At 42.3% G+C, this 18,393-nt stretch overlaps 1 protein-coding gene across 4 annotated transcripts in view; it reads left to right on the top strand.

Moving 5' to 3' along the window:
• Window positions 1-2,061: 2,061 nt before the first annotated feature.
• The window catches only part of LOC135109076 (tRNA (guanine(6)-N2)-methyltransferase THUMP3-like), a 50,649-nt gene continuing 34,317 nt past the window's right edge, over window positions 2,062-18,393 (top strand). For 2 of the 4 annotated variants that reach the window (XR_010272570.1, XM_064020117.1), the window contains exon 1: window positions 17,903-18,057. Coding sequence is in view for 1 of the 4 variants with exons in the window: in XM_064020117.1 (XP_063876187.1) it covers window positions 17,967-18,057 (91 nt within the window). In the remaining 3 variants the exon portion in view is untranslated. Of the gene's footprint in view, window positions 2,083-17,902; window positions 18,058-18,393 lie in introns of those variants that run through there. The other 2 variants (XM_064020118.1, XM_064020119.1) reach the window with 2 other exon arrangements.

Below are 18,393 nucleotides of genomic sequence, written 5' to 3'. Positions count from 1 at the left end.
TTTACATAAATGCGATTAACATTGCACTTTCTTCATTCAACATCAACTCTGTTAACTTTAAAGTGTCATTATAATGTTGGCAGGCTTCTTTCACCTTTCCCAGCAACGTCTCACCACAAAGGACATACTAATGCTTTCTTCTTTATACAGAACTGTAATACGAATGGGTAAAATCTGGCTTGATTTTCCACTGATATAATTTTAGTTAGTATATTGTTTTACAGTATAAACTATAAAACCTCTTTTTGACCTTTGAAAAGTACAGTACTCTACAAAAGTAACCATTCAAATACGTTTTTCGGGTTAAAACTTTTCTTGGCTAGATTTCTACTTATTTATTTATCTATTTATTTTATTTATTTATTTATTCATTTATTTATTTATTTTACCGAGTAACACAATAACCTTTTCGACCGTTGCCAGCTCTTACTTGTGTTCACATCTACCGTCACCTTTCCCCTTACACTCCCCACCCACTAGCCCACACCTCAAAACCCCAACAAGCTCACTCTTATTCCTCTTCTCCCTCTTCCCTTTAATGCTTCACTTTGATTCACGCTGTATTTGGTACACAGCCTGTTTTGTGCCTTTTGATATGCCACACTCATGTCCTCCTACTCAGAGTCATTTCTCAAGCCTCTTTCTCCATGTCACCAGCATGCTGTAAAGTTCCCTTCTCTGCACCCGCGACGTGACCGGAATGTTGTTGAACTCTGGCGAAAAGAATAAAACAACGAGTTGTAAACTAAACTCCAATTACACAACTATTACAAGGAACTACGATCCTGTCTTTTATAATTAAGTGCCTTCTGTTCGTAACCCTGTGAGCTATTGCGTGGAGGTTTAAGATCTTTACACGCGGCAATGAATCTTCCTGTAATGTTGCCACTGAGGAAAATGAAAATATACCAAGGTTGCTTTGCATAAAACTACTAGGTTACCTTAAAAAATCCAAGGTTCCTAAATCTACCTCTAATAATGTCCTAATACAAAATAGGTGAAAATAAGTTGTACAATTACCTGTTCCGTCTTTCTCCTTTTATCTTCGTAACGCTTTCGACATTTACCCATTCTTAACCTCTGAGATTTTTTTTTTAGATGGCTCCCATTCATAGCAAGGCACATCCTGTCTTGCTATGGACTGTATTGCCAGAAGCCTGTTTGCTACCGTGCTAGTCTTAAGTCTGTTTGCTTGCTTGGTTTCCATGCTATTTAGTTGAGAGAACACTCTCTCAGTTAATGCTGAAGAATGAGGCAGTGCCATTAAATCACGCATAAACCTTGCGTTAGTCAAATTTAAAATAAGAGAGAGAGAGAGAGAGAGAGAGAGAGAGAGAGAGAGAGAGAGAGAGAGAGAGAGAGAGATGCAGCTGTCTTCCGACCGGAGTTATCATGTCGCCACCCAGGAGCCGTCATTCTATCCGGCAAGACAAATTTTCGCGCATTTTTTTTTTTCTTTTCAAATCATCAAACTTTGACTACCTTATATTTGCTCTAATAATTTATGTACCACTTTCATCTTTTGTCATATTTCACATAAGAATATTCTAATTTATTATATGCTTTCAGATTTTGATTTTCGCCCTTTTTATGATGTCTATTTTTGTCTGAAGTTTGTGGGTTAAAACTCCAAGATTTACTGGATTCTGACATTAAAACTCCAAGACTCCAAGGTCAAGGTAAAAACCCAAGATCTTTTATATAAAAAAAATAAAATAAATAAAATCTGTGGCAATACTGCTCCTGCACTTCTACTGTAGCGCTCAGGTAAGGCTTGAATGTTGGACTTTTTTTTTGTTGTTGTTTTATGGTTACAAAGTCCGTAACGGCTCGAAATAAAACTTTTGTCGGCACCAAGATTATTTTCACGGCACTGCAGTGGTAGGGAGGCAAAAGAGAGGCTGTATCCCTTGAATCACCACTCCAGTGTACACCCTCGTCGCGCTGTTTTTTTTTGCGAGGCTCCCGAAACCGAATTACACTGGCAAGGATGAAGAGACATTTCTGACACACACACACACACACACATATCTAAGTCTGAGTGAGCTAGGTTGCGCGATATGCTGATGGTACTCGCATAAGGTGAGATTCAGTTATAATATAGTAAGTCACTACAGGGAGTCCTGTCGGTTAACCAGAGTGGTGCGAGCGTCATACACATACAATGAATGTATGTGTATATTATATATCTATACTATGTACACTGAATGAGAATAATGCTTCAAAACGACCTGCTAGTCTTCTGTTATACAAACTGTCGTGATACAAAAATGAAGCTGCCTTCGTCAATCATGCTGTACATTCGAACAAGTGAAAACAAAAGTGATCCATCCTTAACATTTCAACTTTGAGGATGATCAGTTCCTACTCTGCACACTCCTCCCGTGCACCAGTCACACCAAAACACACCTCCCATATACCGCGGTCACACCACACACTGCTTTCATACACCACAGTCACACACACACACACACACACACACACAGTCACATCAAACACACCTTCCACACACCACAGTCATACCACACACACTCCCATACACCACAGTTTCACCACACCCTACTCCCACACACCACAGTCACACCACACAATGCTCCCACACACTAAAATCACACCAAACATACCTCCCACACACCACAGTCACACCACACACTGCTCCCACACACCACAGTCACACCAAACACACCTCCCATACACCAGATTCACACCACACACTGCTCCCACACACCAAAGTGATATGGTGGGTTCTCTCCCCCCTTCTAAAGCAGGCTATAAATACCTGCTTATTGTAATGGCTGTCACAACAAGGTACCTTGAAGCCATAATCCTTTGGAACACTCACTCCAAGGTAGTGTTTAAGGCCCTATTCAATTTCTTTACTTATTTTGGACTGCCTTCTGAGGTACAGTCAGACCAAGGGATCAAATTCACTTCAAAAGTGTTTGCTGAAACCATGACAGAGTGGGGGATTAGGCATGTTCTCTCCAGTGCCTTCCACCCTCAGTCACAAGGGACCTTGGAGAGACATCATCAAACTTTGAAAACCATGTTGAGATTCTTCTATTTGGACCATGATAAGGATTGGGATGAGACAATCTCTTACATAATGTTTGCTGTGCGAGAGGCACCCACCATTTTGTTGGGGTTCTCCCTGAATCAGCTTATTTTCGGGCACCATGTGCATGACCCATTAGATGTGATTTGGGATGCCTGGTGTCACCCCTGGTCTGGCCTGTTGGAATCTCTGTTGGAAATGGGGATGTGCACTCAGGAGCAGGTGATGAAAGCTCTTGAGGTGGCTCAGTTGCACCTGGGCCAGGCTCAGAGTAATATGAAGATGTACTATGACCAGAAGGCTAAGTATCAGTGTTTTGCTCCCAGGGATGAGGTGCTAGTGTTACTCCCAATCCAGATACAACCACTGGCTGCACGCTACAGTGGTTCCTATGTAGTGGAGAGGGGAGTGGATGAGTTAGATTATTTGGTTGCTACTTGTGATTGGCAAAAGCAGGCTCAGCTTTGCCATGTCTATATGATGAAGCCTTATTAACATAAGAATTGCCAGCAAGACTACTTAGTTTCAGCCATGGAAGAGGTGCCCTTAGCTATGTTTCTGGGAAGTGATGGAGAAGAACCTGATAATTTTGGCCCTGAGCCTGTTGTGCCCATGGAGTATTGAGAGCAGAATAATGCTCAGCTCCTTAAGAAGAGAACAGAGTCACCTGGACCTAGCATGCCAGCATGAAATGTTAAACTGTTTTGGGAAAATACCCCTCAGTCTTCATCAGTACTCCTGGAAGGACAGCTCTGGTGAAGCATGATACTGATGTAGGGAATGCTACCCCTGTCAAGCTATCTCCCTATTGGGTGAATCCCCATAAGCAGCAGCTACTGGAGGAGGAGTTAGACAACATGCTAGATCAGGTCTTACTAAGTTGAGCTATAGTAAGTGGAGTTCACCTGTCACTCTCCAGCCTAACCATAATAGCCGGGTCAGGTTCTGCATTGATTTTAGAAAGGTGAACTCCCTGTCTAAGGTTGCCACTTACCTCCTGCCTAGAGTAGATGACTCTGTGGACTGAATTGGGGCAGCCACATTTATAACCAAAATTGATCCTGTCAAGGGGTACTGACAGGTCCCCCTGACTACCTGGACAAAAGAGATTGCTAGTTTCGTGGCCATTGGTGCTGTGCATCAATGCCTTATAGCCTGAAAAATGCCCAGGCCACCTTCCAGTGGTTAATGGAGTGAGTAGTAGAAGGCTTGCTACACTGCATTCTCTATATTGGCGATGTAGTCATTTATGACACCAACTAGCATGACCATCTCACTAACATGGAGGCACTGTTTGCATGACTCCAGAAGGCAGGCTTAGTCATCAACCTTGATAAATGTGAGTTTGTTAAGGCCTGAGTCCAGTAGCTAGGATATGTGGTAGGTCACGGCTATGTGACCCCACCCAAGGCCAAAGTGGAGGCGATCAGGCGATTCCCGACCCCAACCTCTTGCCGAGCTCTCCAGAGGTTCCTCGAGGTAGTTGGATACTACCACCAGTTTGTCCTGGGGTATTCTATCGTAATGGCCCCCCTGACAGACCTCCTGCAGAAAGAGTGTCATTAGGAGTGGACCAGAGAGTGTGAGGGAGCTTTTATGAAACTAAAAGCTGTGCTGTGCAACCTACCAGTGTTGAGGGCACTTGACTTTTCATGACCCTTTGCTTTAGCCACTGATGACAGCTAAGCAGGAGTGGAGGTTGTGTTGCTGCAGCCAGATGATAATCAAGTCAGCCATCCTGTTTGTTATTTTCCAAGAAGTTTACCCAAAAGAATTACTCTGTTATTAGATAAGAGCTCCTTGCTATAATTTTGGCCCTGCAGCCTTTCAAGGTTTATGTGCCTGCTTATGGCCCCAAGGTGACTATTTTCCTGGAACATACTCCCTTGCAGTTTCTGAGTCACTTCAAATTTAAAAACATAAAACTTACCTCGATGTCAGGCACATTAAGGGAGCCAACAATATTGTAACTGATTTGACTGTCACAGGCCTGGACCTAAATTTTGTTGTCAATATATTCCAAAAAAATTTATTAAGTCCTCAGACTTCTGAAATTTTTTGGGGGGGAGGGGAGAGAGAAGATGCAATGAGCTGCATAAATTATTAGAAGATGAGTAAAGATGAGATGAGATGAAGAGAGAGAGAGAGAGAGAGAGAGAGAGGGGGGGGGGGGGGCTGGTGAGTCCAATGCAACAGAAAGAGGGGAGGTGGGTAGGGACTGTCTGTTGAGTAGGCTACAACAGTTATTTTGTTTATTTCTCCACATTCCCTTTTCAACATCACATAAAAAGTACTATAATTTCGAAGAGTAGAAGCTTGTGCACATCATGAGACAGTTAGATTGTAACCAAGCCCTTCAGGGAAATACACCAAGCAAAAGTAACATTACTGTCACTGTTCCCTTGTAGTGAGTGAGCAGGTGGGTGGTGTTACATCATTCCCCCCAAACAGTCTCCTATTCCCCCCTCTTCTTTGTCATGTGACTTCCCCCCACTTTGTGAAAGGCATGAGTTGAGAGAGGCATTCCATTGTTCTGAGGAGTCAGTTGGGTCTAGACATTCACACAGACAACAATTAGTGAATGCAGAGCAAATCCCTGGCATGAGATAAGGTGATGTTTACCTGTTTAGCGGGTGCTTGTTAGTTAATATTATATATGAGATTGCAGCAGCACCGCCCTGGCGAATTAAGTAGGTAATGCATCAGTCATAAGGGTTGTGACTGAATGTGAATGTGCCAGAGAAACCTTGTGGTAGTTGCGAGCTGTTCCATGCCTGTCATTGTGCGGTGTTTTTTGTGTAACATTTTGTTGTATCGTTAAATGCTATTGAGTTTCACAGTTCTTTCAGGAGCTCTGAATCAGGGGATTATAGTTTGTTTGTTGTACAGTGACATCTGTTACCTCCTTGAGGTTGTATGCAACCTGAGAGGTTGCGTACAATACTGCTCATCTGTTGGATGCGATATTCTATAAGCGCAGGTGGATTTGTTTGTTGTTTCTGTGAGGGCGGAAGCTTGTAGAATATTATAAGCCTTATGACCATTTCTCAGTTGTTGTAGCTGTGCTTCCTAGAACGTGGCTTTTGATTCTTTCCCAGCAAATGCATGTTCACTGTCTGTTAAGATGTATTATACCTTTCTCTGTGCTTGTGTTAAGGCAGAGTGGCAACCTCATTGTTTAATTTTTCTACAGGAGAACAGATGGACCCTGCAAGTGATTGTAACCCTGCACTAGTCTATGCTGGAGATAGACTAGAGGTAGTGGCAGCCATCAGGGTGGTTGAACCTGGAGTTGCAACCATCTCTTTAAGTGGTGCAAGAGACCAGAATGACCTTGTAACCTGTAGTCTAGCCCTGCACTAAATACATAAGGGGTAGTTTAGAGAGGTTTGACGAGTTAAAGGCTGCTGTGAGAAGGACAGGATTTGTAGTCATAACAATAAATCTACACACACACACACACACACACACACACACACACACACACACACACACACACACACACACACGCACAGTAAAATCCCTCTTATCCGGCATTCGAGTATCCGGCAGCCTCAAGTATCCGGCACAGTTTTCCCCGAGCCTTAAAATCAATAAAAAAATCAATGTGTACTCATAAAATCATGCGTAGGCATACTTTATCCCTTCGCCACCAGAGCGCACTGCTTCGCGCCACCCGCAGCCCACTGCATTGTGTTTACTCAGTGACTCAGTCCCGCGTGTGCACTGTTTATCGCTTGACGCCTTCATCATGCCTAAAGTTGTAGAAAAGAGGAAGCATGTTGTGCTTACACTTAAGCAGCTGATCAGATCAGTTGCTGATTAAGATCAGCTGATCTTTGTTATGGTAAGATGCGTGAGTGTAGGGTGGTGATTGTGGACATAATTTCACTTCTATTCAAGTATCCAGCAATATTCAAGTATCCGGCATGTCGGTGGTCCCGTTGATGCCAGATAAGAGGGATTTTACTGTATGTATATATATATATATATATATATATATATATATATATATATATATATATATATATATATATATATATATATTGTTGTGTAAGGTGTAATTAGAGAGAGAAAGGCGAAGGAGATGAGAGGAAGAGGAAAGAGAGAAAAAAGGTTAGAAGGGACGGAGATGCACAATGTACAATAAGTGTTGCTTGTCCTAAGGTGAGGCAAGTACCACGATGTTGGGTGCTTACAGATTCTGTGACTCCTAGGGTCAGCTGCAATAAGGCAGGCCCATCACAAGATGAGTGCCATGTTAGTATTGATGTTGCAGTGGGGGAAGAGTGCCCAGAGGCCTGTCCTGCTGCTGATGAGGATCTGCACAAGTCAGAATTGGTCTCCTGTCTGAGTCAGTGTGCTGGGGCTGACTGCAGAAGTGCAGAACCCCCACAGAAAGCACCTGACTTTGTTGAGAGTGTTGCTGAGGGTGAGACCGAAGGGCTGAGTTTGGATTGTTTGTTCACTGGCTTACCTTAACCTGTGAAGCCTCTCAGAGGTGATCCTCATGCAGAGTTGTCACCTGGAGTTGAGGGTGTGGGTGCTAGTACTCAGTCTGCACCCTAGCCTGTTGTGTCTGGTGTATTAGGGGTCACTGCCAAGGGCACAGAGACTCCTGACCTATGCTGAGGAGGTGGGAGTTTCCTCCCCTGCTGAGTGTACCAGAGGAAGGGAGCAGGCTGCTCCCTTGCCAGAACCAGACATGGTGGGTGCTTGCTCACAAAGTGAGCTACCCATGTTGGTAGCTGTTGATAGTGCAGCTGCTAATGTATCCAAGGAGGGTTCTGCCCCACAAGGATTTGATGCTCCACTACTTGCCAAGGCAAGAGTGAATGGCAAAGAAGCAGAGGGTGATAGCTATAATTTGTCTAACCCATGGAGAGAGGAGGATGGAGGTTTGATGCTCCATTTTGATGTGACATCTGCAGTTAAGGAGGCACAGGTGTTAGGAGCATGTAGCAGCCTGGTATTTGGTAGTTTTGAAGCCAGGATGACTCAGGAGCAGTTAGCATGGTTCTGGGGGCCAGGTGTGGTCCTATTTGTTGAGCGTAACCACTTGGATCAGGCTGGCAAGCCTGATGACCCCCTGTCTGGGAGCTCTCTCCATTGTGATATGGCGAGTGTCATTTTCCCTAGTGTCAGGTTTGTGAGGGAGTGAATTTCAATATGAAATACACACCAATCTGATGAAATGGTATAGCATCTGTATAATCTATATAGTATAGTATATATATATATATATATATATATATATATATATATATATATATATATATATATATATATATATATATATATATATATATATATATATATATATATATATATATATAAACACACACACACATATGCACACACATAAAGGTAAAGAAATAAAAGAAAAGAAAATAGAGAAAAATAGTAAAAATGAGGGACTAAATGTGATGTATACCAACATAGACGGATTGATACACAGAAAACTGGAATTACGAGACTTGAAAAGAGGAAAATCCGAATGTGGTGTGTTTAATGGAAACAAAACTAAAAGAAGAGAACCAGATAGACATTAACTACAATAGTCATTAATTAGACAGGGCACAGAGACAGGATTGATAAAGCAGGTGGAGGTGTAATGATAATAACAAGAAAAGAGGTGAAGACATAAATAATGAAATATGGAGAAGGAAAAGCAGAATTAGTGAGCGTTAACTTGGAGGACAGTAGTGGAGAAATACTAACGGTAATTACAATCTATGTACTACCCAAAACAAATTCTTGGAACAAGCAAGAACACATGAAAATAATAGAAGATACCATTCAGTGTTTGAGTAAATTAATCAAAAGTAATAAAAGAGTGGTATTGGGTGGTGACTTCAATTGCAAAGAAGTAAATTAAAGTATTTAAATCAGGAGGAAATGAGACTGCGTGGAGAGAAAGATTTCTGAAGCTGACAATGGAAAACAGTCATGCAGTGGGTGATTGAAAATACAAGATATAGGAGAGATGACAAACCAGCAAGACAAGATCTAATACTAATGAAAGGAATTGACCTAACTAAAGTACTAAGATATGTGTGCCCCATGGGAAAAGTGACCATGTAATGATAGAAATAGAAACTGATAATGATGTTACTGAAGAGGATGAATGATGGAGTGGAAGGCAGAACCAGAAGCAGGGGTGATACTGAGAACTTTATTCCAAAGCCTGGATAACAATAGCCTGGCCTGACTGTGGCTGGCCAGAAACTGCCTGCCTGGTTGCACCCCTCACTGGTGCTGCCGTATGAGAAAACGTGTTATACAGGAAATACAGACTCCTGCACTCCCCCTCAATTACAGACATGTAATGATACCCATACATTGGAGTAAGAAAATAGCATGAACTAAAGGTGGAAAAAGTGAACGTAACATAAGACATCCCTGGGGGAAGTTTACAGTTATGACCTAAGTGCCTTGGGGAATGCCTGGTGCATGTTGGTCTGGGTGAGGTGGCTTGGGCTGGTGTGGTGGACCCTGGCGACACCTGTACTGTGGCCAGTGGTTAACTGATGAGTGGGTGGATGTGACATCTGTTTCTCACTGTCGTTTTGCCATCCTGCTCCATTAGGTAATGCCGTGGTGCCATCAACTCCACCATGGTACCCAGACAATCCCAGCACCCCTTTGTTGGGTTTTTTGAATGCGAGCTCACTGCCCAGGTTTCAGAGGAGTGATGCTGTGGGCTCACTGGTTGTACTGGAGTGAGACACTGGTTGCTGTGCAAGTCATGACCCGTTCTTGGATGCACAGCATTTTGTCCCAATGTTCGTCGATAAGATATCAAAACCTCTCCACAGGTATGGCATTCCTCAGCTGCCTGCCTGTTAGCAGTTGAGCAAGGGATGCCTGAGAGTCCTGCAAGGGCATGTTAAGGTATCTAGGGAGCCTTCACAGGTTAAGTTGCCTCACAGTAGCCTCTTTACTGACTTGATAGCTGCTCCTGCACACCTGTTAGACTGGGCATAGTGGGTGGAGGAGATTCACTTCACTAATCACTGAAGAATTCCTTTGCCTTGTGACTTCTGAGATTGGTGCCTCCATTGCATGACAGCTCCTTGGGGATGCCGAACTGAGTGAACCACAGCCAGAATGACGTAAGAAGGCAGCGAGTGGTGGTGGCACCACCTGACAAGTGGTCCACCTCAAGCCAGCCTGTCAGCCTGTCGGCATAGGCAATATAGGTGTTCTCTTCTAGTTGAAACAAATCCAGCACCACTTGCTGGAATGGAAACTGGGATGGTGGGGTGGGCAGGAGCAGTTCAGCTGGTTGAATGTGTGTCTCACACACCTGACACTGATGACACTTTTGTTCAACTTCTGCATCTATGCCAGGCAAGTATACGGATTGCCTGACCCTGCAGAACATGGAGTCTCTGCCCTGATTTCTGGTGTGAAGGTTGTTGAGCACCATGCATCAGAAGGTGGCTGGGATGATGAGGTATGGGAATCTCTTGTCACTTGTGTATAACCTGGCAAGACAAGTGGCACCACATCCTGAAATAAGGCTGGAGGGCAGCTGGTTTGGAGTACTATTCAGTCCAGCCACTGTTGGACACACATTCATGTAGCAGCTGGTATTCCTTGTCCTTGAGTGCCTCCACCTCTACTTGACATAGATCTACCATGTGGCCATTGTCATCCTCAACTGCCTCTGCAGTCATGATTATCATAACTGCACACACCACTTCATCATCAGCTTCATCAGACTCTTCCAGTGTGCTGGCTAAGGCTGGATAACGTGAGAAGGCGTCCGCAGCACAGTTGGCTTTGTCCTTGACATATCTGATGCAGAAATTGTACATGAGAGTCCTTTCCTTCATGGTGAGAATGCAGGGGTTACTGATGTCTTTTAATTCCTTGTCACCGAAGATTTTGGTAAGGGCTTTATGGTCTATAATGAAGGTTAGGTTCTTGCAGTCCTGGAGGAATGGGACACCAGCTAATCCTGAGTGTTTCCCCCTACAGTGCCCTGTAGTTTTTCTCTGCTGCAGTGAGGTGCCAGATGCTGAAGAGAACCAATTTCCATCTCCTTGTGCAGCACATAGGGGCTTCCAAGGAGACATACTACCAGTGCTGCTGCATAACAACGAATCTTACCTCTTGCCGGCTGTAGTCTGTGAGCACAGCTGTGGGGCAGGAAGTATCATAGTATCCAAGTCCTTCTGCTGCCAGGTTCCCTATCATTTCTTTTGTCCCAATATATTGTCTTTCCAGAGGTTTTTCTCTGGAGCTCTCTGAAGGGCTCCATGAGGGGGCTACTGCCAGGAAGGGCACCACTTGGTTAACAAGGCTGAACCATGATTGCATGTCTGTCAGGGGCGAGTTGGGGGCTGTGGAGAACTCGGTGGTGCTCCTGACAAGGTCATGACTGGGCTGGTATATATATATATATATATATATATATATATATATATATATATATATATATATATATATATATATATATATATATATATATATATATATATATATATCCCAGTCCAGGAGGTACCTGGCAAATGTGACGCTCCTCCTGCAGAAGCTGAACTTGTCAGGTCTGAGCATCATTCTGTTGTACAGGCACCCCTGCAGTAGACTGTAAGTATGCCAGGCCTCCTCAACGCTGTTGTCATGCAGGAGTATGTCATTGATGCACTTCAACTTCCTGGGGATGCCAGTGATTATGTTGTCAAACCACTTTGTGAAGGCATCCTGTGCTGCACAGTATCCCATGGGGGTCTGGTAGTACTGGAACCGTCTCCAAAGGGTGATGAACGTTTTCAGCTTGCAGCTTTCACTGTCAAGAGGAATTTGGTGGTACCCAGAGTAGTGTCCACCACCGTCTTGAATGTGTGTTTGGGGACGCTGGTGATGAAGTCAGATGGGGGCCTGGTGTGGTGAGTCTCAAGGAGGCATGCTTGGTTGAGTTTTTGGAAGTCTACTGTTCTGCATGGCACACCATTTTTCTTGAGCACTACCACCATATGTGCACACCACTCAGTCAGTTCCCTGGCAGGCACTTCCTCAATTATGCCCCTGGTGATGTCATCGTTGAGCTGGCACTGCACCTCATTATAGAAATGGTGAGGGATGGTGCAGGCACGTGTACTGCATGGGGAAGTGCACCAGACCATGGATGGATGTGATGAGTGGGCTCATGTATTTTTGGCAGGGATGTGCACTCCAGAGCAAACACCGTTCACACAAACTACTCCAGGAACCACTTCTCAAAGCATTCCACATTTTCTTCCACCACCTTGTATGGCAGCATCACTGGGCAGCTTCAATAATTTCACACATGCTCACTTTGTCACTCACAGAATGAAGACGTGGGAAACACCATAGCATTTCCTCTTCCATGTGGTGATCACTTAGCCCCATGACCACTTTTCTGCTCAGCATTTACTCGGTGAGTGACTTATCACACTCAGGGCACCAGAAAGTGCACTCGGCCACCATGGCCTGACGCTTCACCACTCATGCATCAACACTGTTCCCAGGTGCATGGGGATACAAGAAGAAATCCGTCCATGCCTCCACCTCGCACCAGGGGCTGATCAATCACTATGCTTCTCACCATGTCTATCGCTGCTGAGGTTCAGAGTTGTTTGAAGATCTGCTTGTCAAGGCAGGCATCGATGCACTGCTGGAGCTCTCCACTGCACAGGAGTCTCATGTATGAGACCTGCAGATAAGGCCATAGTCCTCCATGCTCATGGCCCATGCCTCAAATGCTGTTGGTGACATGCCTGGAACTGCAGTCCCCAGTCCAGATGGAGGGACTGGAGAGTGGGTTGACTGTGGTGCCACCCAGGGACACAGACCCTACAGTCCCTATGGCTGTCCTGTGGTGCTGCCCAGGGACATGGTCCCTATGGCTGTGTTGTGGACATTTGTAGCCCTGGAAAGGGAGCCAAAAGCATGTCCTGGGAGCCAGGATCCCTGGGACTGTGTGGACACTGCTTGGTGGAATGTTGTGCTAGAGGGAGACTGCTGCTGGTAGCTTGGTAGTAAGAAGAGCACATGGCCACCAGCCAGCATGCCTCTCTCTCCCGATCTCTCCCTGTGGTACTTCCTCGGGGTTGGGTGTTCATGTGTTGCTTCTCGGCACCTACCTCAGATTGATACAATGCTGTGCCATATTGAGGTGGAAGGAGGAACCAGAAGCAGAGATGATACTGAGAATTTTATTCCAGGGCTTGGTATAACAGCAACCTGGCCTGACTGGCTAGCTACACCTTTCACTGGTGTTGCTGTGCAGGAAAACATATTGTGCAGGAAATACAAACTGCAACAATGAATCATACAAAGAAAATGGAAGGAACTATGGAAAAGCAAATATAGATGATCTTAAGAAATTTTATGAAGAAATGGACTGGATAAAGCTGAAAAGAGAAATAAATGATGTATTAGATAAGTATTTTTCAATTTTTTATTGACATCTTGACGTCTCTTTTAGGACTGACGCCTAAGTGGAATTTTTTTTTCCAGTTTTGTTTCCCTTGCCCAGTGATCCTTTTGCTAAAAAAAAAGAAAAAAAAAAATTTTATGGAAATACATGAGAAAGGAATAAATAATTATGTCCCATTATACAAATCTAAAGAAAAAGGAAAATGGGTGGTTCAATGCAAGATGTACAAGTACAAATAAAAGAGACAAAGCATGGATAAGAATGAAAAGAAACTGAAACCAAAAAATAAAGACTTTAAGATAGCAAGAAATGAATATGTGAAAGTAAGGAGAAAGGAAGAGAAAGGGTATGAAAAAGATATAGTTGAAAAGTGCAAGAATGAACCAAAACTGTTCTACAGATTCATAAATGGAAAAAATAAACTAAAAGGAAAAGTAAAAAGATTGAAAGATAAGAATGAAATATAGAGAAGATCCAAGAGACATGAGTGAATTGCTAAACAAAAAAATATCAAAAAGCTTTCACAGAAGAATCAGAATTTAAAGAATCACAAGATGAGAAAACAAAAAAAACAAATAAAGGAAATTATAGTATTTAAACAAGTTTATAAAATGACAGAAGAACTGAAAGAGAGGATTGCAACAGGACCATATCGTGTATCAGGATTCATCCTAAAAGGGTGCAGGAAACAATTAAATGAACCAGTATATGACATAATTAAGTGCTCATTATCAACTGGAAGAGTGTATAAAGAATGGAAGAGAGCAGACATAGTGCCAATTTATAAAAGTGGAAGGAAAGAAGAACCACTAAACTATAGACCAGTATCAATGATCAGCACAGTAAGTAAGATCCATGAAAAAGTGATGAAGAAGCAGTTTCTAAAGAAAAAAGTGATAAAGAAGTAGAAGTTCCTAGAAAAACATGATATAACAGAAAAACAGTATGGTTTTAGACAAAAGCAATCATGTGTAACTGATTTGATGAGCTTTTATTCAAGAGTGACTGATATAACACAGAAGAGGGATGGATGGCTACACTGTGTGCATTTTGATCTAAAAAAAAGCTTTCGATAAAGTTCCCCACAACAGGCTATCATGAAAGCTAGAAAATATAGGACGATTAAATGAAGAAAAAAATGGATGGAAAGTTTCTTAAAGGGAAGATAAATGAGAACGGTAGTAAAAGATGTAAAATCAAAATAGAGAAAAGTAGATAGTGGAGTACCATAAGGATCAGTGCTGGCACAAATACTTTTCCTGATTTACATAAATTATATGCCTTTTTTTTTATGTAGGAAGGACACTGGCCAAGGGCAACAAAAATCCAATTAAAAACAAAATGCCCACTGAGATGCCAGTCCCATAAAAGGGTCCAAAGCAGTAGTCAAAAATTGAAGGATAAGTATCTTGAAACCTCCCTCTTGAAGGAATTCAAGTCATAGGAAGGTGGAAATACAGAAGCAGGCAGGGAATTCCAGAGTTTACAAAAGAAAGGGACGAATGATTGAGAATACTAGTTAACTCTTGCATTAGAGAGGTGGACAGAATAGGGGTGAGAGAAAGAAGAAAGTCTTGTGCAGCAAGGCCACGAGAGGAGGGGAGGCATGCAGTTAGCATGAAAGATCAGAAGATCAGTTAACATGAAAATAGCGGCAGAAGACAGCTAGAGATGCAACATCGTGGTGATGAGAGAGAGGCTGAAGACAGTCAGTTAGAGGAGAGGAGTTGATGAGACGAAAAGCTTTTGATTCCACCCTGTCTAGAAGAGCGGTATGAGTGGAACCCCCCAGACATGTGAAGCATACTCCATACATGGACGGATAAGGCCCTTGTACAGAGATAGCGGCTGGGGAGGGTGAGAAAAACTGGCGGAGATGTCTCAGAGTGCCTAACTTCATAGAAGCTATTTTAGTTAGAGATGAGATGTGAAGTTTCCAGTTCAGATTATAAGTAAAGGACAGACCGAGGATGTTCAGTGTAGAAGAGGACAGTTGAGTGTCATTGAAGAAGAGGGGATAGTTGTCTGGAAGGTTGTGTCGAGTTGATAGATGGAGGAATTGAGTTTTTGAGGCATTGAACAATAACAAGTTTGCTTTGCTCCAATCAGAAATTTTAGAAAGATCAGAAGTCAAGCTTTCTGTGGCTTCCCTGTGTGAAATGTTTACTTACTGAAGGGTTGGACGTCTATGAAAAGACATGGAAAAGTGCAGGGTGGTATCATCAGCGTAGGAGTGGATAGGACAAGAAGTTTGGTTTAGAAGATCATAAATGAATAATAAGAAGAGAGTGGGTGACAGGACAGAACCCTGAGGAACACCACTGTTAATAGATTTAGGAGAAGAACAGTGACCATCTACCACAGCAGCAACAGAACAGTCAGAAAGGAAACTTGAGATGAAGTTACAGAGAGAAGGATAGAAGCCGTAGGAGGGTAGATTGGAAATCAAATCTTTGTGCCAGACTCTGTCAAAAGCTTTTGATATGTCCAAGGCAACAGCAAAAGTTTCACCAAAAGTTCTAAAAGAGGATGACCAAGACTCAGTAAGGAAAGCCAGAAGATCACCAGTGGAGTGGCCTTGACAGAACCCATACTGGTGATCAGATAGAAGGTTGTGAAGTGATAGATGTTTAAGAATCTTCCTGTTAAGGATAGATTCAAAAACTTTAGATAGGCAGGAAATTAAAGCAATAGGACAGTAGTTTGTGGGATTAGAACTGTCACCCTTTTTAGGAACAGGCTGAATGTAGGCAAACTTCCAGCAAGAAGAAAAAGGTACAGTAGATGTTGACAGACAGAGCTGAAAGAGTTTGACTAAGCAAGATGCAAGCATGGAGGCACAGTTTCGGAGAGCAATAGGAGGGACCCCATCAGGTCCACAAGCCTTCCGAGGATTTAGGCCAGCGAGGGCATGGAAAACATCATTGCGAAGAATTTTAATAGGTAGCATGTAGTCAGAGGGTAGAGGAGAGGGAGGAACAAGCCCAGAATCGTCCAAGGTAGAGGTTTTAGCAAAAGTTTGAGTGAACAGTTCAGCTTTAGAAAAAGATGTGTCTGAAGGAGTAAAGAGTTACATGAGCTTGTTTGCAGGCAATTCAAAATTAAAAAGATATATAAGAAACAACAAAGGGTATGAAATTCTAAAAGAATATTTGAATAAAATCTGGGACTGGAATAAGAAGTGGGAGATAGAATTTAATGTGAAAAATGTCATGTAATGGAAATGAAAAAAAAAGTTGAAACCAAAATGAACATACAAAATGGGAAATAAAAGAATAATAAAAGTACAAGAAGAGGAAGATCTGGGAGTGATAATACAGGATAGTCAACAGTCAGCATATAGATTTTTTTTTTTTTATGTAGGAGGGGCACTGGCCAAGGATAATAAAAATTGCAAAAAAAAAAAAAGTGCTAGTCCCCATAAAGAGTTGAGAGCGTCAGTAAAAAATAAAGGATAAGTGTCTTGAAACCTCCCTCTTGAAAAAGTTCAAGGTAGAAACACAAAAGCAGGCAGGGAGTTCCAGAGTTTACTAGAGAAAGGAATGAATGATTAAGAATACTGGTTAATTCTTGCATTAGACAGGTGGACAGAATAAAGGCGAGAGAAAGGAGACAGTCTTGTGCAGCGAGGCCACGGCAAGAGGGGAGGCATGCAGTTAGCAAGATCAGAAGAGCAGTTGGCATGAAAATCGTGGTAGAAGATAGCAAGAGATGCAGCATTTTGGTGATGAGAAAGAGGCTGATGACAGTCAGTTAAAGGAGTTGATAAGAGGAAAAGCTTTTGATCCCACCTTGTCTAAAAGAACAGTATGAGTGGAAACCCCCCTCCCCGCCATACATGTAAAGCGTACCCCATTCATGAACAGATAGTAGGGGGGACGGGGGGAAGAAAAACTGGCGGAGGTGACTCAGATATTCAGAGATACAAAATTATGGGAAATATTGGAACAGCATTCCACTACTTGGAAAAAGATAGGGTGAGAAAGATAACTACCACTATGATTAGACCAAAGTTGGAACATGCCGAATCTGGTCTCTCCAGAAGAAACGTAAAAAAAAAAAAAAAAAAAAAAAAAAAAAAAAAACTAGAAAGGATATAAAGGATGGCAACGAAGATGGTTCCAGAACTGGAAGAATTACGTCATGAGAACAGGATAAAATAAATTAAATTGGCAACATAGAAACAAAGAAGAGAAAGGGGAGATTTAATACTAATTTATAAATTGCGGAATAGAATGGAAGAAACAGGTAATTAGAAACTACTGCTAAGAGAAATAGGAAACACCACTTACACACAAGGATCCAGAAAAAAAAAAAAGATGCTTGAGAATGTAGTATTGCCAACGAGTGTGCACAACTTAAAAATAATGATAATTAAATGGAGATGGGACCACACAAGCTTATTTCAGGCCCTGTAAATTACAACTAGGTAAACACAACTAGATAAATACATCCTCGAACTCTTTTTCTCTTAATAACATTTAGGCGTGTAGCCTTCGCATGGACGGTTTGTTTACATATCTTTTGTTACTTGAAAGGTGTTGGCTGTGGCTGAGGCAACAAACAGAGGCAGTAAATATACACGTATCACGTAAGTACTGTGGATAGAACATTGTGTGGGTGTTGATGTTGTGCACCAGGATAATGTGTAATGGCTATCATCATCAATCAATAAGACAGCTAGGAGAAAATTAGTCTTCCCCGCAACACGTGCCACACTCGTCGGCAGGTAATAGCTGCAGGCAAGACAGCTTGATGAGAATATGCTAATTATTAGTTTTATTAACGCACTTGCGTATTTTTCAAAACTATATTTTCCTGATATATATATATATATATATATATATATATATATATATATATATATATATATATATATATATATATATATATATATATATATATATATATATATAATGTAAATATT

The sequence above is a fragment of the Scylla paramamosain genome, chromosome 18 (genome assembly GCF_035594125.1).
Source record: "Scylla paramamosain isolate STU-SP2022 chromosome 18, ASM3559412v1, whole genome shotgun sequence".
Taxonomy (NCBI): Eukaryota; Metazoa; Arthropoda; class Malacostraca; order Decapoda; family Portunidae; genus Scylla; species Scylla paramamosain.
Note: the sequence above shows the minus strand (reverse complement) of the source record. Positions and strands in the feature narration are given on the sequence as shown.